This window comes from Crocuta crocuta, unplaced genomic scaffold, assembly GCF_008692635.1.
Source record: "Crocuta crocuta isolate KB4526 unplaced genomic scaffold, BGI_CrCroc_1.0 scaffold67, whole genome shotgun sequence".
NCBI lineage: Eukaryota > Metazoa > Chordata > Mammalia > Carnivora > Hyaenidae > Crocuta > Crocuta crocuta.
In genome coordinates this window covers 2,106,615-2,132,586 of record NW_027531896.1, presented here as the reverse complement: position 1 = coordinate 2,132,586, position 25,972 = coordinate 2,106,615, and the positions used below count along the sequence as shown (strand labels likewise).

Sequence of the window (25,972 nt, the reverse complement as noted above, 5' to 3'; positions counted from 1 at the left end):
GGGATAGAAGCTCAGCTTCACAGGGACGGAGAAAACGGCGATACGTGCGTAAATGAACGTGTTGGCAGTGTCACCCTTTAGAGTGTTTTCCTTGACTCTTTACATGGGGAGGCCCACAGTGAGCATTATTGCAGGTTTCTGTGAGTCAGGACACACTTCTACTTTTTAAAAATTAAATATAGTTTGGGGCAAAGAAGAGTGTTAACTTTGAAAACCGGGTCACCACAAGCCGCAAGGTTTTGACAGCCCTCTTTACACCTCTGACACGCAAGACGCTTACGGATGCAGGAGATGGGCAGGGCTTGGGGCCTGGCGTCACTGACTTCTCAGGTGGTGTGAACGGTGTGTGTGTGTGTGTGTGTGTGTGTGTGTGTGTGTGAAGTCCTAGCGTGTAGGTGAATGAGTCTGGTTCCTGGATGCGTTTTCTAGGTCCTCTCCTCTGGGACTCCCTTCCCTCCCCGCCTCACCCCTGTCCTTCCAGGGGGAAACCTGCTTTTCCAGCAGCCCAGGCAGAATTGCATCCCGCAGTGGGCCCCGGCCCCACCCCCACCTCTGCCAGTCCTCCTGGCCACACTCAGCCTGGGCTTGGGGTAGGCAGGCTTCCCCACAATCCGAGTGCTGTGTGATTTAGGGGAGGTTGTCTAGCCTCTCTGAACCTTGGGTTCCTCATGTGTGAAATGTGGATAGCAAACTCTGCCTACTTCGTAGTAAGGCCTATAAAAGGCATTCTTATTTTATACAAAAGGTGAGGAGATTTAGGGCAGAGTGCAGGTAAGTTACTGGCTTGAAGGCCCAGCAGCGAGAAGTGGCAGAACCGTTTCTGGCCCCTCTGGTCCCAGGGCCTGCATACTCTCACTCTGCTGTATTTTGCAAAGCGTCAGCTCACATCCCAGAGGAAAAGGAGGCGCCACATCTGCCTCTGCTTTCAAGGGTACTTGCATCTGCATTGTGTCCACGCCTCTTTCCTTGACTTTCTGGGCGCTTTAAAAAACATCCCTCACGAAGTCCTAAGGCAGGACACATCCTCTGTGATGGAGAGAGGCCACCTCTGAGGGGAGCCTGTGTGTGAAGCGGAGGTGCCAGGCCTGCAGCTTGGGGCAGAAGGGACCGGGCTGCTTCCTGCCAAGGCAGAGGGGTGGTGTGGGAGGGAGAGAGCAGGCTGGGCTTCGGTGGTCGGGCTTGGGCCAGGAGCCCGCCTGTCAGATGCAGGGGAGGCCACACCGCATGCAGCTTCTCCCTGCGCTCTGCTCAGGACCCCCTGCACTCTGTCGTTTGTGATGTGAGCTGCCAGGGGCTTTCCAGCAGCTGGGGGTGGGGATGGGGGTGTCTCAGCACCCAGGTGTCCAGGCTGAGCACGGTGGGCCCTCGGCCCTGGCGGCTGCATGTCTGGTCTCCCTGTGTGATGGGTGCTGACACAATATAGTGGCCCAGCAAGTCAGAATGAAGACAAGACTCGTATTTTTCTGTCCGTTCATTTATTCTTTCAGCAATTTTTGTCAGGGGCCTACTATGCGCCAGGCCTTATTCTAGGCACTGGGGGTTCAGTGGTGAGAAAACGCAGATGAAAGTGCCTGCCTTCTGGAGTTGGTATTCTAGAACCGAAAACAAAGAGGAGACATGTAAAATACGAATTGTGTACAGTGATATAAACTGAGTGGGAGGGAGGAGCAATTCAGAGGCTCTCAGCTCTGTTCTCTCTGCTGCTCCCTGCTTGGTGCTGCTGTGGCACCTTGCTCGCACTACCTCCGACAGCAGGGACCATTCCAGGCAGTGCCTGCCAATGACTCTGTGGCCTCTCACGTCACAGAACCTTGGCAGCTGCTCCATAGGTGACAGTTAAGCGAACGAAAGGAAGGATGATCAAGTGAGTTTGGTTGTTTGCTGCAGAGGGACCCTCCTGCCTTCCATGTGGCCAGCAGCCGTGGACGTGGCTGTCTGGCTCGTCCTGCCTCTCTGAGGTGGTCCACTGGGCTGGCATACAGGGAATGAATGAAGCTGGCTGCATAGGAACTTCTCCCAGGCCTCCGCCTCACGGTCAGTCCAGAGCTGGCTTTTATCTGCCCTCCGCTCTGCAGGGAGCAGGGTGTCTCTAACATCTTTTTATCTTTTTTAATTAAAAAAAATTTTTTTTAAGATTTTAATTCCAGCTAGTTAACATGCAGCATTATATTAGTTTCAGGTGTACAATATAGTAAGTCAGCACTTCCATATGTCATCCTGTTTTCATCTTAAGTGCACCCCTTAATCCCCTTCACCTACCTAACCCATCCCTCCCACCTCCTTTCTGGTAACCATTAGTTCATTCTCTATAGTTAAGAGTCTGTTTCTTGGTTTCTCTATCTGTCTTTTATTTTTTTCCCCTTTGCTTGCTTGTTTTGTTTCTTAAATTCCATATATGAGCGAAATCACATGGTATTTGTCTTTTTCTGACTGACTCATTGTGCTTAGCATCATACCCTCTGGCTCCACCCATGTATTGCTAATGGCAAGATTTCATTCTTTTCTATGGCTCTAATAATATTCCATTATATATATACCACATCTTCCTTATCTGTTCATCTGTAGTTGGACACTTGGGCTGCTTCCCTAAGTTGGCTATTTTAAATAATGCTGCTATAAATATAGGGGTGCATGTATTTCTTAGATTTGCTGTTCTTATATTCTTTCCTAAATACCCAGCAGTGTGGTTACTGGGTCATCTTGATGCCAGCTGCCCTTGACTTTTCAGTACCTCTGGAATCACTAGAGTTGGCTCAGGCTTCTGTTGGGGTCCACATACTGGCTTTCTAGATTCAGTATTTGTAGAAAGATCTGTAACTTCCATCCATTTTTATGTTGGTCTAATAAGAAACCACTCTTCTCTCCGACCTGCACAAATGAGTTCTCGTGTGATTGTTGTTTTTTCAAGCACAGTATATCTAGCTGAAAACAAAACTTAACCCTTTGAACATAACCACTAAGTAGATACAGCTCACAAGCACACAGGATTTCCTTTTCCGACACACTCCCACACCACTTGGGTCACCACAGAGATTAAATGTTACCAGGTTATCTTATCTTTGCAAAGGTCAGGCCTCTACTGACATTGATGCTACACATTCCTTGGATAAAACGCTGGAGGCCTAAAAGGCCCCCTGGCACGAGATTGGCCCCTGGGATGGTAAAGACAGGATGAGAGGGGTGCTAGCTGGTGTCTTACCCTCTGGAGACGCACCTCTGCTCCTGTGCAGTGTGCCGCCTTCTGGGAAGAATGCTGCATCCCACAGCTGTGCAATGACCCTTCGTTTAAAGCAGGTGCTCCATGCTCTTGATCTAGGGGGCAGATGCTCCAAGCTCTCCCCTACAAGCTAAAAGGTTGGGTGTGGGAAAACCAGGAAGCTAGCCAGGCAGGTTAGCTTTTTGGATTATGTGGATTATGTCTCAGACAAAGTGTTAAACAAAAGCTTGTTTTGAATAGGTCATCAATCTCTATGTCAAACTTTAAAACAATCTTCCTACTTTCTGAAAATCAAGAGTTTTTTTTCTGAGTTTCCGCTTTAAACAGAGGTTAAAAGCCTAGGTTTTACAAGGTTTCAGCTTGTGTTTTAAAAATTTTCTGCCCATGTCTTCTTCATGATTATCCTTCATGGCTAACAGAGAGAAGAACAGAAGAAAGGAACGACATACCCATTTCACAGATTGGGAAAATAAATACACAACAGAAGAAATTTTTTTTTAAATTTTGTTTTGTTTTCTGGGTACTTTCTAGTTCAGGAGTTGGTAGACTTTTTCTGTATAGGGCCAGATGGTAAATATTTTAGGCTTTGTAGGCTAGGTGATTTCTGTCACAACTACTCAAACCTACTGTTATAGCTCAAGATTGGCCATAGATAATACATCAATAAATGAGCATGGCTGACTTCAATAAAACTATTTATATAAGCAAGTAACTGGCTTGCCAGTTCTACCCTAGGTGAGGGCCAAATGGGAACTAATACTTAGATCCTGTGCATGCCCAGAGCTAAATACTTTCTTAGGTTGTGTGTTGTCCTTTGAAAACAAATTCCATTTGGGTGAATAGCAGACAGCATAACTTAGAATAGCTCTTCCAGAAAGTAGTGGACACATGAAAATGCTGGATAAAATGTAAAAAACATTTTTTAATGCTTTAGTAGGGTGACAGATAAAGTAAGGTGAAGTGGTAAGGAAATACCACTCCAGGTAAGTGGCTATAAAGGAAGCTGATGGTGCCCTGGGTATATCTGCTAATCCATTTTACCAGGCCAGGTGCTTGGGAAATGGGATGCAAAACCAAGGGCCGACCCAAGATTAGGAGGCAGGTTAGGAATTGTGCATAAATCTGGGACCTGGCAGGGTGTTGTCGTCAATGGAAAACATAACCCAGAATAAAAGATGGGAAGGGTAGGGAAACTTCCTGTCTCAACCTTGGATCTGATGGAAGGGTCAGAAAACCCAAATGGAGTCTGGGGATAGATCTATGTACTCCTGATTTACTCTAAGATCACCCTGGGTTGAGAATATCTCCAAGCCCTGGAAACCAATCTAATATCTTCTCTGGAGAAAACACATTAAACCTAGATTTCCGGAGATAATTTTCAAAGGCACATGGGATCACCATCTAAACTCACAAAGCACATGAGGATATGAACTACAATGAACAGGTCAGCAGAAATAGTAAATAATGGTATAGACCTGCAAAGACCGCAGATATTACCAGATTTGGAAAATGAAGTATGTCTAATATATGTAAATAAACAAAAGAAGGTGCCAAAACAATGACCAAGGAATAAGAAGCTATCAGAAATGACCAAAAACATTAAAAATAAATAAATAAAACTTCTAGAAATGAAAAACATAATGATTGAAAATGGAGACTCAAAAGATTGGTTAAATAAATTAGATACAACCAAAGAGAAAATTAGTATCTGAAGAAATTACATATCATACGTTGCAAGGAGACAAAGAAACAGAAACTATATGAGGAGTTAAGGGAACATGTGGGAAAGAGTGAAAAGTTTTCACACATATTTCATTGATATTCCAGAAATAGTAAATACAGAGAAGTGGGAGAAGGAAATATTTAAAGAAATATTGATTAAAAATGTTCCAGAATTGGTGAAAGACTGAAATTCTGGGTCAAAAGCCCAATCAAACCCAAAGATAACGAATGAAAAGAAGTCCACATTCAATCTCATTGTACTGAACTGAAGAGCAGGCTGCCAGGGAATGATGGATGGGCCGAAAGAGCCTTCTTAGCAATAATTCAAGCCAGAAGAATACCTCCAGACACTAATTCTTCATTTGTTTGTTCCATGCATATTCTTTCTCCCTCTCATTGACTGTAAGCTCCTTGGGGGCAGAGTTTGGTTGCTTACTGCTGTATCCTCAGCTCCAGGAAGTACCCAGCAGATAGAAGGTTCTCAATAAAAACCTAACTGATGGAGTAAATGATGAAATGGTAAATATAGTTCTTTTCTCCAGCGAGGCAAAAGATGAAAAGATGTGCATAAAAGTTTTGTGTCTCGATTCTGACCAGTCAAAAAGTTCTCTGGACCTCTGCATTTTTATTTCTTTGGGAAAAGCACTTCCCACCTCTTCAGGACCTCTCCACTGTCCCTACCTTCTTTAGCTGGAGCTTGGTGGTGGTGTTCTATCAGACTGAGGAACGAGGTCACACACCAACTGTGGCCTGCCTTATCCTTATCAGCCTCCTGGTGTGGCCTTGAGCAGGCAGCCCCTTGGAGCCCTGCTGGCTGTACATATAAGATTGGGATAAAAGTGACCTTGGGCACCATCCAACCTGGCATTTCCAAAAGGTGTGTCTCAGAATGCTACAACTGTGCTCTGCAAAATTGGTTTAGATGCTCAAGAAACTCAAGAAAACTCTGGGGTAAGCAGGTTTCCTTACCGCGGTACTTCTCAGAGCCATTCTCAGAGCATAATGTGCTGTTAAATAAGCATGAGGGCTCTCTTGGGGAGGTGAATGTTAATTTCTGTAGCAGAAATTTCTCCTCTAGAAGTGTTCTTAAAGATACCATATCCTTTGTAGAAGAGCAAAAATGTATGTTAAAGGATAACATTGCTTGTCATAGAAACATACTGTCAACACTTAAATATCTATAAAGGGAGACTGACAAATAAAAAGTGTTAACCCATGTCATGAGGTACCATGTGATTGTTACACAGAATGAAGGGTGAGGTGGCATGGTAATATGCACTGGTATGAAAAGAGCTCAAAGATACATTATTAAGTGGAGAAAGCAAGGTACAGAAGAGGAGGTACTGTGTAATCCTATTTGTGGAAAAAAAAAAAAGGATGGATGGGTACACATACACACATACACACACACACTCATACACACACTATCTGATAAGATGTATCAGAGATTGTCACTAATAGTTGTTCATAGGGTATGGCAGGCATGGAGAAGGATCATGCCTTTCTTACACCAATTTTTAAACCATGTGCATATGTAACTCTAATATTAAACTCTAGCATTTTAAACAACTGATTGGCAGTGCTGAACAGGTATAGCCGTTGTCCATTACCTTGTGTCCTAGTATCTTTCTCCACCAGCCTTAAGCTTTCCCCCAAGATCCTTCTGCATACCATTTTTGAGCATTCAACTGGATTTACCCTTGCAGAAGAACTGAGTGCGTTATTTCAGATTTCTTCCCCCTTTTCTGGGCCCGGACTCCTCTCCTTTGGCTTTCAGCTGGTTTTTATTGAGCTCCTACTGCAGGCCAGGCCTGTTTCCTGCAAACTGGTTTTTGGTTAACTTTTTCTTTCACTTGCTCACGAAATCTGCCAGTCACTTGTGCTGGCTCTTCCCAGCATATTCATTCAGGCTTGCCATTGCGTTACCCCAAAACTTTTTTTCCGTGCTTCCTGACCATGACCCTGAGGATATTGTTGTTTTGTGAAAGGTCTGCAGAATGCAGTTTTGGAAATGCTGGCATGGTGTGAACAGGTCCCACTGTTTAGGCTTCTCCAGGAAGATGGCCTGCCTCCCCGTATTACAGATGATCTGGAATGGGTAAAACCTTGATCTGAAAGTGAAATTGTTGAGTGTGTTAGCATGTTCTGAATTCTCAGATCTTGTTTTGAGAAGTAGAAGTTTGGCCTCTTTTATAAAATATATCCAAATGCTTTTATATAGGACTGGACAGCTGATATAAAGGGCAGGGCATGGACTTGGTTCTTTTGCATCCTTTGATCATGTTCCCAACTTGCAATGAGAATGGAGAACAAAAAACGCAGCCCTGGGCCCCATCCTTGTACTCATCTCCTGCAGATCCTCCGAGTGGGCACTGTGATACATGGCTTCCCAGTGTTGGCCAATTGCCGGGGGTCATTTCTGGTATTCCAACATGGGGAGTTAATTTACTATTACTTTAAAAGTATAGAGTTTGTGCAAAAAGTTTGCCATTCTTCTTTTGGATAATATCCAAACTTTTCTCTTTCTCATAGTGGGGAGTGGTGCTCACTTGCTTGCTGACAGTGAAGGGCATCTATCTATAATACTCTCCTAACAGGCACACAAAATTCCCAACATTCATTTGAAGAGAACGACAATTATTCAAATAAGTTGAATGATAAAATATTTTAAAGTCCTCTCAAATGACTTTACCTGCTGATAAATACGTGTGTCCTTATAATAATTAGGCTGCATCTGTTTTGTCTCTTTTTCAGCCAGAGTTTTTAGTCCATAAAGTCATTTACTTTCTGTCAGAAATGGAGGCCTCATGGCTGACTCAAATCCAACATCCTGGTCAGCGAAAATTGGGTCCAGTGCCTCCATAGATTGTTCCAGCCCAGGTCTAGATGGCTGAGAGGACCAAGTTCCAGCATGGCCTGCCTGTGTCCTGGGACTTCAGGCAAAGAATTCAGCTCTGCAGGGGTTTGATTCTTCTAGAATTTTGGGTTTACTAATACCTCCCTGGATTAACTGCTATTACTCATATGAATACATATGTTGCTCTGTAAATTCTCATTTCCTTTCTTTATCTCCAACGTGCTTACACATAACAACCCAATAATAATCAATCTTCTCCACNGGCCAAGATCCTCATTCATGACGGCCGTGCTAGAAGTCATTCTGGTGGACTCTGTCTGATCTGTGCCAGCCTTAAATCCTTCTACTTCTCCATTACCTGGGCTGCTGATTATCTAAAGACATGTCTACCTCTGCAGGGCAAGGGAGAAGAGGAACGATCTCATTGCAACTTAAGCTATTTTAGTGGTTTGCTTATGAGAAGGAAATTGCAGATTCAAATTATAATAGAACTTGAAGGAAGTTTTCAGTGTCTGGGGGAAAACTGTGACAGAAGGTGCCATTATAACTTATGAATAATGTACGAGCAAAAGGAAATTCATAGTTAGGAGACCAAACCTGTCTGTCTAAAGAGAATCGCAGTAAAAGCCAAAGACGCCAGCCCCGTAGCTTTTGTTCAACAAATTAGCTTAATATGACAGCTAAATTTAGAATACCTTCTGCATGGAGCGTTCCTGGAGTGGGTTTTGTCTCACATTTCAGAGGCCTTGTATTTTATCATCAAAATGAACACCTGGGAACGTTTTAAATGCCCTTTTACACTAGATTCTATAGGATCTCCAAGTACTTCGTGCATTTACCACATCAACACATACGCTGCCTCATGGATGTCTATATGTGTATGATGAGATGCAGACAGTGCCTCGTTAGTAGCAGCAAGTTTCCTATTGTGTAGGATTGGAAATTAAGAGCTCATGATGAAGTAAAATTAGCTATTCCAATTGTATTTTTAAAACTTTATTTTATTTTAATTGATTAAGGAGGTGGGGTTTTTTTTGTTTGTTTTTTCAGTAATCTCTATACCCAACGTGAGGCTTGAACTCACAACCCTGAGATCCAGAGTTGCATGCCCTTCCAACTGAGCCAGCCAGCCACCCCATAAAATAGCTTTATTGAGATACAATTTGCATGCTATAAAATTTGCCCATTTAAATGATACAATTGAGCCCCAACGTGGGGCTCAAATTCACAAACTGTGAAATCATGACCTGAGCCAAAGTCAGATGCTTAAATGACTGAGCTACCCAGGCACCCCCACCCCCCAAATTTTTAATTTTGATAAAGCCCAGCTTATCTGTATATTCTTTTGTTGCTTTTGCTTTTATTATCATATCTAAGAAACTTATCTAACCCTAGGTCATACAGATTTACTTCTGTGCTTTCTTCTAAGAGTGTTATCATTTTAGCTCTTAGATCTAGGCCTGTGATTCATTTTGAATTAAGTTTTGCATATGGTGTCCAGTAGGACTCCAAGTCCAATCTTTTGCATGGGGACATCCAGTTGTCCCAATACTATTTATTCAAAGACTATTCTTTACTGTTGATTTGTCTTGTCATGCTTGTTGAAAAAATCAGTGGACACAAATGTAAAGAATGTTTTTTGATTTTCAATTCTATTCCATTAATCTATATGTCTATCCCATGCCAGTGCCACACTGTCTTGATTATTTTAGCTATGCAGTCATTTCCAAATGAGTACTGTGAGTCCCACAATATTATGTTAATTTTCAGCATTGGTTTGGCTATTCTGGGTCCCTTATATGTCCATGTGAACTTTAGGAGCATCATGTCAATTTCTGGGGGGTAAAAAGCAGCTTGGATTCTGATGGAGATTTTACTGAATCTGTAGATCAATTTGGGGAGTATTGCTACCTTAATAATATTAAATATTCCAACCCATGAACATGGGATGTCTTTTCATTTATTTAGTTATTTAATTTCTTTCAATAATATTTTATAGTTTTCAGGGTATAAGTCTTAAACTTCTTTTGTTAATTTTTTTCCTAAGTATTTTATTCTCTTTGGTGCTTTCATGAGTGGAATTTTTTTTTTTAATTTCATTTTGGATTATTCATTGTTAGTGTATAGAAATATAACTATTTTTGTATATTAATCTTGTATCCTGCAACATTGCTGAATTTATTATTTCTAACAGATTTTTAATAGCTTCCTTAGGATTTTCTATATACAAAATCATGACATCTGCAAACAGAGATAATTTTACACCTTCCTTTCCAATCTGGATACCTTAAGTACAATTATAAAATGGGTTTTAAGTCCTTAAGTCCTTGTTGGCATCAGCTCTTTACTATAATACAACTTTGTTCCCACCTACTTTTTTTGTGTAATTATTGTCAATTATATTAAATTTCTATATGTTATAGTATGCATAATACGATTACATCTGTAATGCTCTATTCGTAATTTTTTGTTTTTATTTTTTGTATTTATTTTTTGTTCGGGGTTTAGGCTTTATTTTTATTTTTTTACTCATATTTAGAATTTTTTAATTTTAATTTTTTTGAGTATAATTGACAGACAATGTTACATTAGTTTTAGGTGTACACCACAGTGATTCAGCATCTTTATAACATTATGCTATGCTCACCAGTTAACCTACCACCTCTCACCATACAGTGCTATTACAGTATCACTGGCTATATTCCTTCACTTGATCTTAGCCAAAAGGCCGAGAAGCGATCACTGGCTATATTCCTTATACTGTCTTTTATGCCTATGACTTATTCCATAACTGCAAGCCTGTATTTCCTACTCCCCTTAATCCATTTTGCCCATTCCTCTGGCATCTATCCTTTCCACCTTCCTTCTGGCAACTATTGGTTTGCCCTCTGTATTTATAAGTCTGATTTCTGCTTTATCATTTGTTTGTTGGTTGGTTCATATTCAATTGTTTTATTTTTTTAGATTTTTTTAATGCTTATTTATTTATTTTTGAGAGAGAGAGAGAGAACCAGCAGGGGAGGGGCAGAGAGCGATGGGAACAGAGGATTCAAAGCTCCATGCTGATAGCAGAGAGCCTGATGCAGGGCTCAAAGCCACGAACTGTAAGATCATGACCTGAGCTAAAGTCAGATCCCCAACAGACTTAGCCATCCCAGTGCCCCCATATTCAAATGTTTTTTAAAATCAGTTCAATGAAGAAAAGAGAAGAATTATACAATTATATTATCTTATATAATTGCCTACATAATTACCTTTACTGGTGCTCCTTGTTTTTAATTTTTTAAAAAATTTTTATTTATTTCTGAGAGAGAGATAGAGACAGCATGAGCAGGGAAGGGTCAGAGAGAGAGGGAGACACAGAATCCAAAGACAAGCTCCAGGCTCTGAGCTAGCTGTCAGCACGGAGCCCAACACGGGGCTCGAACCCACAAACTGTGAGATCATGACCTGAGTTGAAGTCAGACACTTAACCAACTAAGCCGCCCAGGTGCCCCTAAATTACTCTTTGGTGTAACTTGCTTTCACCCTAAAGAACTTCCTTTAGTATTTCTTATAAGGTGAGCCTGCTAGCAATTGATTCTAAGTTTTTGTTTATTTGGGAATGTCTGTATTATGCTTTAATTTCTGAAAGACAGTTTTGTGGGATATAAGATTCTTATTTGATTTTTTTTTTTTCCCAGCACTATAAACTGCCCTTGGGCCTCCATTGTTTCTGATGAGAGGTCAGCTGTTAATCTTAGTGGTATTCCCTTGTATGTGATGAGGAATTTTTCTCTTGCTTTGCTGAGAGTTCTCTTTGTTTTTGTCTTCAACATGTTTACTATGCCTCTGGGTGTGGATCTCTTTGATCTATCCTACTTATAAGTTCATTGAGTTCCTTGGATGTACAGGTTATCGTTTTAATCATATTTGGTTAAGTTTTTTGCTATTATTTCTTCAAATATTTTTCTGCTCCTTCCTCCTTCCTTTATGTGTATGCTGGTACACTTCATGGCTTCTCTCATTACTCCATGCTCTGTTTATTCTTCTTCATTCTTTTATCTGTTTTTCTGATTGCATAATCTCTATTGATTTATTTTCAAACTCACTGATCCTTTCTTCCACCAGCTCCTACCTACTGTTGAGCTTCTCTGGTGAAAATTTTCACTTCGATTATTTATTTTTCCACTCCAGAATTTTTGTTTGTTTCTTTTTCAGTGATATTCTCTATCTGATTCAACATTCTCATCATACTTCTCTTTAACTCTTTAAACATTAGGCCATTTAGTTTCTTTTAAACATACTTATCATAACTGCTTTGACTTCTTTGTTTACTAAGTTCAATATCTGGGTTGCCTCAAAGGCAGTTTTTATTACCTGCTTCTTTCCTGTGTGTGAGTCATACTTGCTTCTTTGCATGTTTTGTCATTTTTTTTTGAAAACTGGACATTTTAGATAAATGTTGTAGCAACTCTGAATATTGATCCCCCCCTTCTGGGGTTTGTTGTTGTTTGTTTATTCATTTGTTTAGTGACTTGGCTAGACTATTTCACTGAAATCTACTCCCCTGCAGTGTGTCGTCTCTGGTGTCACTCTGGAGAGGGTGCAGCCTTGAGCATGTGACTGTCTCCCTGATGCCTTGGAGGACTGTGGTTTTAGCTGAGCTCAGTTTAACTGTCTCCTTTTCTCATTTCCCCCAAAAGCTTTTGGATGATCTGTCTCTGGTGGTATCTACCAGATACCAGATTACTTTTATCCCCAAGTAATCACTAGCTGATTGCTATACTGTATTCAGTAACGACCTGGGGCATATTTTATGCCACAGTCTGTTCCAGTTAAAGTTAGGCTCCTTTGCAGAAACAAAGTGTTGTCAGTCTTTGAGGCTGCTCCAACCACAGAGGTACTTCTTAGCTATTCCTTTCCCTGATTCGTTCTTTTAATCTTCTGGCTGATCTACCATCTTGCTGAGCTTATCATCTTTTAGCCTGTTGCTAAAAGAATTATAGAACTAAGAGCAACTCTTAATTGCCTACCTCCCAGATCTCCATTGTCTTAAATAACACTTGTAGGCATGATCTTCTCCATGCTTTGTTCCAAGTAAAGCTAGGCTCCTTACGCAAAGCTGCAGAACTCTCTGTTCTTATGATCTGCCTCTCTTTCTTGTCAGAACTGCTGTACCACTGCATCGGAGCTGGGGGTAGGAAAATGACTTGCTTTCCCCAAAGTGATGACCCTGTAAGCAGGACTCTGGACAGGGATGGTAGCCCCTTCTCTTCTCAGTTTATTCTTCTTGGCATACTTCATTCTCCACCCTGGAAGTAAGCTGGGGCAGGGATGTTTAGGATCCAGTATTCCTGGCCTGCTCCGTCTGGAGTAGAGTTTCTGCCCTGTGAATGGGAGCTGAGCAAAAGGAAACCCCAGTCCTTTTGGCTGCACCTGTCTGGAATAGAGTTCCTGTACTATGGGGCTGGAGGTGAAGGGTGAATTAGAGATGCCAATGGCCTACATGAAGTCATAGCCCTAACTATAAGCCAGAGGGAGAAGGTTCCCCATATTCTTTGCTGTACCTGCCCAGAGAACAATTTCCATCACATTGAGCTCATCTTGGAGGACGGGAGATGAAGTGGATGTGAGTGGGTTGTGGGTCAAATGAGATTTAAGTTTAGATATTCTTGAATGAACCTTCTCCATTTGCTTAGTACCCTTAGGATAATTTCCAGAGACCTTAAGTGTTGTTTTAGACATAATTTTTATTGACTAAATGAAAAGCATTTGGATATCAGTATCATTGCAGGCAGGTCAGCAAAAGTCACGGAGTCCAGCTAGGGATGAAAATTGGGTTTTCTTTTTGGGCAAAGTTAAGGAGTGTCCTGTTATCTCAGGTTCAGTCCTGAAAGAAGTGGTACAAGAATCTGACTTCTTGACTTCCAGCAGGATCTTTGTGGTCCAGCCTCCTCTAGCCTCCCTGAACCTCTTCAAAACACATTCACCCAGGCCATCATCTTGTATTGCATTCTTTGTCATCCCATGTTTTGGATAATTTCCAATATCCTAAGATCATACATAAAAACTCAAATGACCTCATGGAAGTTTATTTTCGGACAATTTCCCTGCAAAGTGGATGAATTATTCTTGTCACAGGCATAATAAATTGTTAATTTTGGAAATGTGTTTTTGTAATGAAAACAACTGTCAGGTTATTTTCTTTTTAATTTCAATTATGGGTAAGGATACATCAGTACAAAGAAATGAGATAAGCTTGTCATAACTTGGACGACAGCATTGCCCCTTGGGAATGCCCAAGAAAGTTGGGAGTCAGGTTAGACTGATTAGACAGGCATTTCCGGGCAAAGTGTGGCAGAGAAACCTGGGTGGTAAAGGAAGAGTGTCCTAAAATGAAGTCCTGGGGCACCTGTGGATGTAATCGGCACCATGTGCAGGTCTATCTGTGGCTAAAGGCAGCAAACCAATGGTGGATTTTTGGGAAAACTCCAGCCGAGGGGACTTTTCCTTGCTGTGTTCTAGGCCTTAATGACAGATGTGGTCACCCTACATCTGACATACTGATTCTGGACATAAATGAGGCCCCATAATTGAGTAGATAGAAACTGTTAGATGGAGGATGAAATATTTAGGTTTTGTTGGGATGGGTGTTTATTACAATATAGACTCACTCAAAGAGATTTTTTTCGCCTTAAATAAATATTCCTTGAAGGCACGTATTTTGTTGCCAACGGAATAGCCAAGTTTGTTTTTACTTATTATTTCAATTTTAGAATCAAAGATGAAAAAGGATGCCTGGAATTTACACTGTGTTTAGAGAGGCTCAGGACTTGCATTAATTTCCTGGAAGATTAGAGAATAAAGTGAGAGAGAGAGGTTAAAGCAAGGACTTGTCTGCCAAGTCAGTTGGAAGGAGGAAGATCAGGGGAATTGTCTGGGATGAGGGAATGGCTATTTTAAGCATATATGAACAAAAGTCAGTTCACCTTCATAGATCCTTCTTGGGTCTACCTAATGGCACTTGCTACAGTTAACTATGTTGGTAGATTTATTCCTGTATCCCACTGGGGTGGACCTACATCTCTCACCTCTGCTTATTTCTCACATTGAAATAAACCACAAAATAACACAGATGAAGGGAAAAGGTGACTCATTCATTTGTGCAGTTTGAAAAACCTTCCAAATAGAAAAAAGTAATCCCAAAAGTGTTAAATTGGTTATATAAAAATGTAAAGATGTACGTATTTCAAAGGCAATGCTAAAAACATGACACAGTAGAAACATAGCTAAATAAATATCACTGACAGTGGTTTAATTTTCTTAACATATAAAGAACCTCTATAAATAAATAAGAGAAAATACTAATATCATAGTATATAAATGGGTACATGACATATAATGATTTGAAGAAGACCTAACTATAGCCAGTAAATATATGCACAAATTAATTAAATTCTTAGTAATCAAAGAAAGCCAAGTTAAAGTGAGATAATTTTTTATTTTGTTAAATTAGCAAAGAGTTTGAAAGGGCAGTACTCAGATCTGGAAGAAATGTGTAAGATGGGCAAGCTTATACGCTGGGAGAAGGAATAAAAATTGGTACAATCCTTCTGGAAAGTGAGTTGGTGATATGTGACTGGAACTATTAAAAAGGTTCACATTTTTCAATCCAGTACTATTTTTTTTCCTAGAAAGCTACCCTAAGGAAATAATCATTAAGATGTGACTTCAAGGATATTTAATAACACGAGAAGTGGCATACAGTGAAATATTAGGTAAACAGAAAATCAGGATATAGAATTCTCCATATATATTACTAATCAAATATATTAACATTTATTAACATTCATTGGAGATATAAATTATCCCTTGATTGCAAAACACACACTTGTTCCCTTTATTTTTTTCTGACATTGATGTATTTGTAATTTGGCACACATTAACCATGTAGTGTTTCCTTATTTATAGATCCATTATTTTTTAAAAAATGTTTTTCTTGTTTTTTTAATTTATTTTTGAGAGAGAAAGAGAGAGAGACAGAGCACGAGTGAGGGAGGGTCAGAGAGAGAGGGAGACACAGAATCTGAAGCTAGATCCAGGCTCTGAGCTGTCAGCACAGAACCCGACATGGGGCTCAAACCCACGAACCGTGCGATCATGACCTGAGCCGAAGTCGGACGCTTAACCAACTGTGCCACCCAGGCGCCCCAATATAGATCAGTTATTAAATTAGCAGTACATCTTTAAGAGATTTTTTTATTGGAGGAAATATGATATTTATATTATATATTAACATCTATGCACGATCTCTCTCCCACTGTCTCTTTATGTATATGGAAGCTAAATGAATCTAATGTTATCCATTACTACACTTTTAACAGATAAACTTACTGAAATTCACATCTAACTATGTCATGTTTAGAAATTTGCAATAGGATGTTATGCTTCTGGTTAGATGGAGTAGATGTACTTTTCTCTAATCTTCCCACCAAGGACAACTAAAAAGCCTGGACATTACATATGAAACAAACATAAGAAGACCTTGAAAGATGGAGACAAGAAAGCAGACCGACTAGGACCTTGAGACCTGAGGAATGACATGGCAGGGAGTTCCCTTGTTTCTTTTGGCCTCATATATCCCATATTGCATACTGATGAAGCTGACAACCCAGAAACACCGAGAACAAACAAGTAAAAGAAAATAAAATGCCCAACCAAGTCTGCTTCCTCTGTGGTCCCACCCCACACATGGCAGCAAAGGCTAACTAGGGAGCCTAGAGTTGCATCAATTCTGCCACCACTGCGGTATCAGAAGAGGCCAAGCAGAGAGCCGGGAATTTCATTCCTTCAGGAAGGAAACAGGCCCTGCCCCTGCGTTGTTGTGGAGAGCCTGGACATCTACCTCTATCCATCACCTCCTTTCACCTCCTGCTGTAGGGATGTTAGGAGAGGCTGAATGGAAAGTTAGACCTTTCACTACTGCTCAGCAATAACGTCACAGGAAACAACATAAACATGCAAAAATCAATTCTATTTTTATCTACCAGGAATGAATGCAAGGGTACCAGAATTTAAAATATGATACCATTTACAATTGCTTATAAAAGTTGAAATACTTGTGTGCACATTTAACAAAACATGTGTAGGACTTATGTTCTGAACTCTGCAGAACACTGATGAAAGAAATCAAAGATCTAAATAAAGGGAAAGACATACCATGTTTATAAATTGAAAAACTGCTGTTGTTTTAAGACCCTATGGGTACCCTTTACTATGAGACTATGGATTGAGGGGGAAAGCAGAGGCAGGAGCCAGCCCTTAAGCTACTTGGGTATGTCCTATTGCCAAGAACAGTCTAAAGCCAGACTAAAGCATTACTAAATGGATGCCAACCCCAAAAGAGTACTTCACTTCTTGGCTTTCATCCCTTGATGATCAACCTTGGTGAAGGGATTACCTGGAGAGTGTTGAAGCTCAGTATTTTCTCCTTTCCTTCACTGAACACACACAGTGGCGGTGGCTGTTTGCTGTCTCCAGGATGACAGCAGGCTCTGGATGACTCTTGGGGCAGACGGGATGCACATATACCCTGCCTCTGCCATACAGTGGAGAGGAAGGCTGGCCTCCAAGGTCATTGGCCCTCTTGCTTCCTAACTCTACCAGTTGAGGTGCTGGGTACTTCTGCAGGATCTCTGCAGTGGTGCTGATGATCTATGTATGTATAATTTTTTAAAACAGGAAAATAATTCAACAATGAAATTATTAGCCCACCCCAGGCAGTCTCAACTATAATTTATGGCTCCACGTCTCCCATCATTGTAATTTTGTTTTGCATTCATTAGGATATGATTTTTTTAAAAGAACAATCTCAAGGAATTACAGTTCTGACGACTAACATTAACCACCATGTCACTCATAGATATTTCTGAGGCTGCTATTCTGCAAAGTAAATTAATTTCCCTCGTGTGGGAACCATCCGAATAACATTCACATTCCTCTCTAGGGTAGGCTGATTGACTCTGGGAAGATCCAGCTGCTTCTATGGCACCTGGAAGCTCTGCCCACCCCAACTTCTCTGGCTTTATTTTGTCCACCTTGTTGTCCTTCCTTGGAATTTGGGAAGAAGAAAATTGACTGGTGTTCTTGGATACATAAAAAGTGTCAAATGCTTAAAAGCTTCATATGCTTTCCAATATACGCACACAAGTGCCCACACACATAATTTTTCTAACACACCAATAAGCAGCTTATCTTCTTTTCTGTCAGCAGTTTCATTATATTTAATTTAAGGTTCGGTGGAAGAGACTTTCCTTGACTCTGTCACTTTTTTTTTTACAACAGTTTTTGTGATGCAGAATACATTTGGTGCTTTGTTTGGGCTAAAGGAAAAAAGGGGGGCTTCTTTTGGGAGATATCAAAGTGATTTTTTCTAGATCAAGGATAAGTAGAAGAGAGGGTAATTTTAGGGACTCAGGATAATGGTAATGACTGTGATGACGACACCCGCTATGACTTGAAGACCTACTATATGTTAGGTGTGGTACTAAACACTATGGGCAGTATCTCACTTAGTCTTTACCATCACTGTCAGCCTTATTTTATGGGCTCAACAAGTTTGTGGAACTCGCTCAGGTTAACAGCAAGGGTCAGAGTCTGTATGCAAACCAGGTTTGTCTGATCCAAAGCCTTGGGTTTAACCACTATTTCCTGCGTCCCCTCCTCAGATGCCAGGGGAGATATGACGTTGTCTTGGTCCCAGGATAGCCTCCTGTGGGCAGCGTGAGGCACTAGAAGGGTAAGAACAAATCCAATGGAGAGGCAGCCAGATGCAGTGGTGTTTATTGTGAAGGGGTGTGCCAGCTCAGATCCACTGTTGTTTGCATAATTGAACCCTCACAGGAGAACCTGGAATTGGCCAATCTTCAGATTCAGTGACCCACACCCAACTCTCTACTGGACTTCCGTGGTCAGACTTACAGTGGTTATAATCCAGGATTATAATGTTGACCAGAAGTGGTCCACTCAATGGAAATGTGGGGACAGCACTGCAGGTTTACTCTGCCTTGTGTTGTCTCTTACCTGAAGGGTTCCTGGCGTCTCCATTGCGGTCATCCATCCACTGCGGGGAGGAGTGGCCTGAACCTAATCCCTCGTGGTTCTGTACCCTGCTCCATTTGGCACTACTCTTCCATTGCTAATACACAAGGTGGACAGTCTTTGCAGCCCCAAGTAGCAGGATGTCAGTCCCCACCTGGAACTGGCCATGACTTTAGAACCACAGGTGTCCTATTGGGGAGGGCCTTTATATTCCTGGGGTTTTGATACAGCGTGACCTTTGAGAAAGGTAAAGAAGGAAGGGCAAAGTCTCTCTGTGTTCTCTGGTCAAGAATACATGGGCTCTACTGTCTGTTAATGGGTTTGGGGTGGCTGTCTCTGCTCTCTCTATATAGACTCTGACACTGACAACGAAGCACCCCCATTTCTTTTTTGTATCTGAAATATTTTCACGTTTATAAATTGCCACTGCCATAGACTCCATCACAACCATGAAGGAGCACCTGTTCTATTGTGTGGTGGTTAGAGGGAGAGACTGTGGAGGGTCAGAGAAATTAAGTGTTTGGAAGGTGGAACAGTTATTTGGGATTTCCGTAGGATCAGAGGGTGCTTTAAGAACTCTTCCTTGAGGTCATTTTGCACACTTAATAACAATCAAGGCTACTGTTAAGAAAAGCATGTACTTACATGCTATACACACACACACACACACACGTGCAAACACACACACCTTCTGTCTTTCCTACAGACAGATTTAAAGATGCCGTTTAAAGAATTCCAGCAAAAGTGATGTGACATCTTGAGCCTGATGTTTTAATGCAGGATTGCTTTGTCAGAATCCGAGGATGCACTATTTAAATGCTCAGCTTTCAAGAAAAGAAAAGAGAAGAAAAGAAAAGAAAATAGCAAGGGTTGTATGCAGCCAGCCCCCCTTCCATGATCCCAAAGTTGACCCCAGGCAGGGGGTTGGTTGGGATTGGGTGTGGTGAGGCTTGGCACTGGGAGTCAATGTGTCTGTTGACATTACTTGATAATAAGAAGCCAGGCTTTTCCATCCTGGCTGGACAGCTGAACCAGATCTGTCAGGTCCAACTGGTGGTGTTAAAATATCCTGTGTTGTAACTTATTTTCTCTGCGCGTTTCTATGTTCAGGAGCATCCCAGAGAAGGGGGGAAACCGGGATAGATGGACTGTGGGTTCTTTGAGCAGTCAGAGGGTCCCTGTTGGGGGCCAGTCGGGGTGTGGTGGTCCCTCTGTGGGGCATTCACAGGCTCACTTGAAGCCTGTCTGTGGCTGAGATTAATGAGGGAAGGTGGCCACAGGGAGTGCGGCCTGGGCCCAGGAATTTGTTCAGCTTTTGTCTGCAGAGGTCAGCCCTTTGACAGTGAAGGAGGAAGGTTTTGTCCTTTCTCCCTCTGGCAGCAGGGATGCCCATGCCCCAGCTTGCACCAAGAAGTCTCAGGGTCAAGGGCGAGGCCCAGCCACAAAGCTCCTCTCCTTCCAATTTGACTGGATGTCATTCAGAGTATACTGATGCAATGATGCTGCCGAGCAGGAAACATGTGAAGCAATTATCTTTTTAGTAGGTCACTGGCCTCCTTTGGGAGAAGAGACCAGAGGGAGATGGGAAGGCGGGCAGCTCAGCCTCCCCCAGAGGCTGTGCGCGCAGTAGCTGAGCTGGTGATTAATAGCCGTGTCACTTTCCATGAATGTTGCTCTAAGCAGCCGTGTTCAAAATGGAGTGGGAATGAAATAAAACAACCCAAAATAGATATTTCCTCTCTTCCTAACGAGTTGCCACAATCCAGAAATAGCTTTTCAAATCTGTAATTTTCAATGGCATCATTCGCAGCATCCTCAGGGCCGTGGCTTCATTTTCACATGGATGGTGTCGTGCACACACGCGTCACTTTCCGTTCTGAAAGAGCCACCGAAGGTTTGAGCTCAGTGACTTTGCGGGTTGTTTTTCCAGCGCTGAAATAAAAATTATGATTACAGAGAAAAATATAGCCTTTACATGTGTTTTTAGAGAAAAACAGTAAGCCGGCGGAGGAAAAGGACAGGAAGAGTGTTGTGCCCATATAGATCATAAACCGGAGCAGTCAGAACGTCTGGTAGGCAGTAATTGCTGGCCAGCTGCAGGGATTACAGTCCTGTGAGCTGTGCTCAGGGCAGCCTGCCAGGATGCTGGCAACCAGAAGTGGGGCCTGGACCGTCACGACGGGCAGTGCAGTTGCTGGGTCTCAGAGCATAAATAGGAGGGTGACCACACAGTGGCAGGGCAGGGTTCCCGCACGGGCCACACCCTCTCAGAGCGCAGAGACTTGAGGCACCTCTTCTCTGCTGCCTCTGTCGGACCCGGGCTGACTTTGGAGGCTGATAATGGCAGACATAGGGATGACCTCTGGCTGTATCTCTGGGCAGGAGAAGGGTCACTTGACTTTCATGTCACTTTTGTCCTAAGGGAGCCAAAGGACATATCTGATGGGTGAGAAGCCAGCAGGAGCCCTCAGCCCAAAGCTTTGGGGACTGTCCCTGTCCTGGGCCAGAGAGAAGGACGGAAAGAGGGCGGGTGCTGTGTGCCTTCTCCCCACTCATTTCTTTCCTTCTAGTCCCTAGCAAAAAACAAAACCAAAAACAAACAACCAGACAAACCAGCGGTGGGATGGGCTGTTGGACATAAAGGTGGAGTGGATTCCTCATCTTATTTGCTTCTCCCATCCCTGTGCTCATAGCCCTCTGGCTCCCACTCAGCACCCCAGTGTCTGCCCATTGGCCTTTTATCGGGACCTCTAGCAACACGTACACATTCCAAAGAGACATGGAGGTGGGCGAGGACTTGGGTGTAGAGCTGCTGGGAGATGGTGGGACACTCCACCTGCCTTCTCTTTCCCAAGAACTCACAGTTGGCCAGGGTGGGGCATGTCAAGACAGAACAGGCTGACCTCTTAGGTTTTATTATTGTTCAGGTACAGTGAGGCCAGCAGATCAGGGGATGACTGCCATCAAAAAGATAGCTTGTTAACTCACGGTTCCAAGAGGAGGGGGTGTGCCGTGCCACGCAGGCCATATGCAGAAGCAGCACGATGGTTAAGAGGCAGAAGGAGCAAGGGGGAAACAGGGACAAGAACCTTTCTTGGGGTCTCAGTGAGAAGGAATGGCGGAGGGCAGGGCCAGCAGGCTAAGCAGGTGTACGTAGGTTTGGCTAGTTTGAATAATTTCAGAAGGTTCTGGGGCCTAGGGGCGGTCCCTGGCCCTGGGGGATAGTGGCCCAGAGTAAAAATGTTTGGTAAAGGAGGCTGGGGGTGTGGGCTTTGAAGTGGGTAGTTTGCATAAGAAAGATGGAAAGACTCCTCAGCCCAAGGGCCGGTCAGCAGGGCCCCAGATGGGAGTACAAGGAAACATGTGGTCAGTACACATGTGCACCCCACCTGCGTGAAAGGGAGATGCGTTCCCAGGGGGCAGGAATAACAGGTGAAATGCCCAGGGCGTTCTGAGGAGAAGTAGCTTCCTGCTTTGATTGGTTGGGTTTGGTTTTAGAAGCAGGAGAACGTGTCACTGGCAGGCGAGGGCATTTGGCTATGCCACCAAAAATATGACATGTGGCAGCCAAACGAAGTTGGCTGAGCGCCCTGCCTGCACAGAGGCCCGCGATGGGAAGTGTCTGAAGAGGCTTAGCAGGAAAACCAGTTGGGACACTCAAGGAAGGCCAAAGTCGTCTGTTGAACGCCAAGCCGAAGCATTTGGATCTCAACGCTGTCTGAGCCGGCCAGAGCTGTTTTCTTTCGCCCTCTAGTTCTGTTAATGAATTCACAGACGCCGAGAATGCCTACGCCTGGCCGTATATCATAATCTCAGAACTTAATTAACAAGTTAGGATGCTGATGTAAGTTTATTCTGGATGAAAAAAAAGAAATCCTCTGTGGCAAGGGCTGAAAACTCGGGCCTGTGGAAGGGACTCTGGAGACCCTGGGGAACAGCCATGCCCCAAACAGAGAAGTCAGCAGCTTCTGAGCTCCGGTGGAACAGACTGCGGGAATGGGGGCCGGAACTGCCAGGTCCTCCTAGTTTTCAAGAAAAGCGGGAGAGTCAGAGCCTTGTGTCATCTCCTGAGTTCTGTGACATTGCCTGGCAAGTCTGTGGCTGCTCATTAGTGAAACTCTTTACTCCCACAAAGCACGAGGCAAGGCACAGTGACGCCTGCCGCATGGGCTCCTGTGGCCTTTTTCTGCTCTGCACCTGTCACCCTAATTTTACTGTGAGGGGCAAGGAGGAAATGGGCTGGTTATAGGGTAGGCCTAAACTGGGAAACTGAGGCACAGCAGGTCAGGGGTCAGGTCTGTCCTCTGAAGACCTTCCCCGAGGTCTTGAGTCAGCCACTGTGTGGTTCTCGGTCTGCATTTCCTCACTGGCAAAATTCACTCATTCTTTCATCCATTCTTGCCGTGTGTGGGGCCAACACAAACACTTCACACCAAAAACAGAAGTTTTGCTAGGATGCTGTCTGAAGGGGGATTGCTACTGTAATTGTTTTATAGGTGTCGTGATCAGCGGCTTCTTTTCCTGGCTGAGTCGGGAGGCTCCCTGCAATGATGTTCTAGCAGCACATATGGAAGTACTGGTGATGGACAGGGCAGGGGGAGCGGGGTGCAGGGTTGGGGTGGTGGTGGGCGCACACAAGGCTCTCCTGCCCACGTCACTTGGTGTAGTTCCCTCCGTGTCCAGGGCTGTGAGCCCAGCAGCTGGGCCGGGCCTCCTTAGGTGCAGGTGGACGTCCAGCACCTTAGAGTGATGCCTGCACAGAGCGGGCACGGGGCTGTCCCCCAGGGGAGTGGGTCTGGTGTGGCAGCAACTCCTTTCAGTAGACAAAAGACAGCGACCATAGAGAAAAGCTACAGTATAAGCATAGCCTTTAAAAATGGAAATTAAGAGAGTGGGGACAAATGGAATTTAAAATGACCTGACATTAAGATGACACCATTATTGGATATGTGATTTTCCTGTTGGTTTTGCAGCAATCCAGCAAAAGCTGAGAGGTTCCCCTACAGGCTGTTAGGCCTCATTTGCACCAGGCCCCGCAGGCGTTGGGGTTTGCTGGGGTGGACGGAGGGCAGAGTTGGGTAGTGATCCTTGGACAACCAGCTGTGGGGCGGTTAGGCTGTGCGCATAGAAAAACGAGCCTGTGCTCATAGTACTTGAAATCAGCTCTCCCTGTACATGCCTCTGGTCATGTGTGTGCTTACCACCCCTCACCCACACACAACAGGAACAGGTTATGAATTCTAGAACACCGTATGCACTAAAGGATCATGGTGGCCTTCTTTTAAGAATAAATAAGGGCAGTATCAAAGCATCAAATTATGCTTAAGAAAGTCTATCAAATATAAAAATTTTAAAAACGTACTGTTTCCCTTCTCTCTTTGTGACTGATAGGTACCCTTACCTCACCGATGTCTAAAGCACCGATGTCTGCCTGTTGATAATATAGCACCCACGTGCACCTGTGTGTGTGTCTGTACCTGGACATGTATGCGTGTGTGCGTATGTGTGTGTGTGTATGCATGTGCACGTGCGTGAGATGTTCTTTCGAAAATCAACATTCAGATCAGAGATGTTCAAAGAGAGGGCTGTAGAGTATCACAGGGCTGGGGAGGGAGGAGACTTCTAACAGGCCAGGATGTTTGCAGTCTGCGGCCGAGGGATTCTGTAGGATTAGACCCTGGGTGTCGCCTGCGGGATGATCCCACACCACTTCATGCACTGCTCTGGGGAAGGCCTCAATTCACCCCCAACACCACTGCCTCAGAGCAGCAGCCGTTCATAAATCACAGGCTTTGAGGCCGGACGCGAACACCTTTTTGTGCGGAACTGCAGGGGGGATTTAGGTGGCCTGAAAGTAATGACCTGCCCGCGAATCTGACGGGAGCACTGGGGTTAGGGTTGCCTCCTTGTTGAGAATGTCCTTTTGAAATATGTTCTAGGATATTGCTCCCATCCTATTAATTATGTCACAAACTTAGTAAAGCTGAATAATTAATGATCGCGGGGCACTTGGAACTATAAAATGCCATGTAAATGTTAAGGAGTAAAAATTACTCTGTGTATTAATTAAATAGATAGTCTGCTTTAAAAATATTCCATGGTGGGAAGATTAATATCCAGAGGAGCTAAAAAGTTTTTCTGTTGGACTATCCTAAGAAACTTTTGATATCTAATTATCTCAACCACAGCTTAGGAGACTCAGGCATTATGTATTCCGAAGTATTTGAAAAGCAAATGGCTGCTTAGCACTTTCAGCTCTGGAAATGAAGTTGCCAACTGAATTTTGGTAAAAACTGTGTCTGTTTGATTCTCTCTAGCCGGAGGCAATTTGGGCCTAAAGCCAAGGAAGAAGTCAAGATCATTGAGCACCAAACACAGACCCTTCGGCTGATGCCTCACCTGGCCACAGCCTTGGCCTTGACCTTCGCCAGCAGGTGAGATGGCTCTCAGGGTTTGCTCTCTAAAGATGAGTGTGATAGGGGCGCCTGGGTGGCTTAGTCGGTTAAGCGTCCGACTTTCACTTAGGTCATGATCTCGCGGTTCGTGGGTTCGAGCCCCGCGTCGGGCTCTGTGCTGACTGCCAGCTCAGAGCCTGGAGCCTATTTCGGTCTGTGACTCCCTCTCTCTCTGATCCTCCCCTGCTCACGCTCTCTCTCTCTCTCTCTCTCTCTCTCTCTCTCTCTCCTAGAAATAAATAAAACATTAAAAAAATTTTTTTTAAAGATGAGTGTGAGGTCCTGCCTGGAATTAGTAAGGAGTGAGGGGAGAGGCAGGTGGGGACTTCATTTTCTAAGGGGGAACAGGAAAGTCTGTGGCTAATTGTGATGTTCAGGTTAAAAGTTATGTCTGAATCTTGATTGTCCATATATCTGGGTGGTTGGGATCCATAGAGGATTTGAAAAGCCTTGAACCACGTTTCTCCATATTTTCTAAAGAAGCAGACTTGGCTCTTAAAATTTCTCTACCTCTGATAAAGGTTCTAATTTAAAGTTTTCAAAAATAGGTCAAGGTTGTGTGCATATGTAGGATAGGGGGATAGGAGTCAGGCTACTGAAAATAACAGTAATAGTGCTGTAAATTCACGTGGAGCTGTG

General features: G+C 43.3%; 1 protein-coding gene across 2 annotated transcripts in view; it reads left to right on the top strand.

The window, feature by feature from the left end:
• The window catches only part of ACOXL (acyl-CoA oxidase like), a 337,609-nt gene that overhangs the window by 132,914 nt on the left and 178,723 nt on the right, over window positions 1-25,972 (top strand). For both annotated transcript variants that reach the window (XM_077773455.1, XM_077773456.1), the window contains exon 11: window positions 25,196-25,312. In XM_077773455.1, coding sequence (XP_077629581.1) covers window positions 25,196-25,312 — 117 coding nt within the window. The remainder of the gene's footprint in view (window positions 1-25,195; window positions 25,313-25,972) is intronic.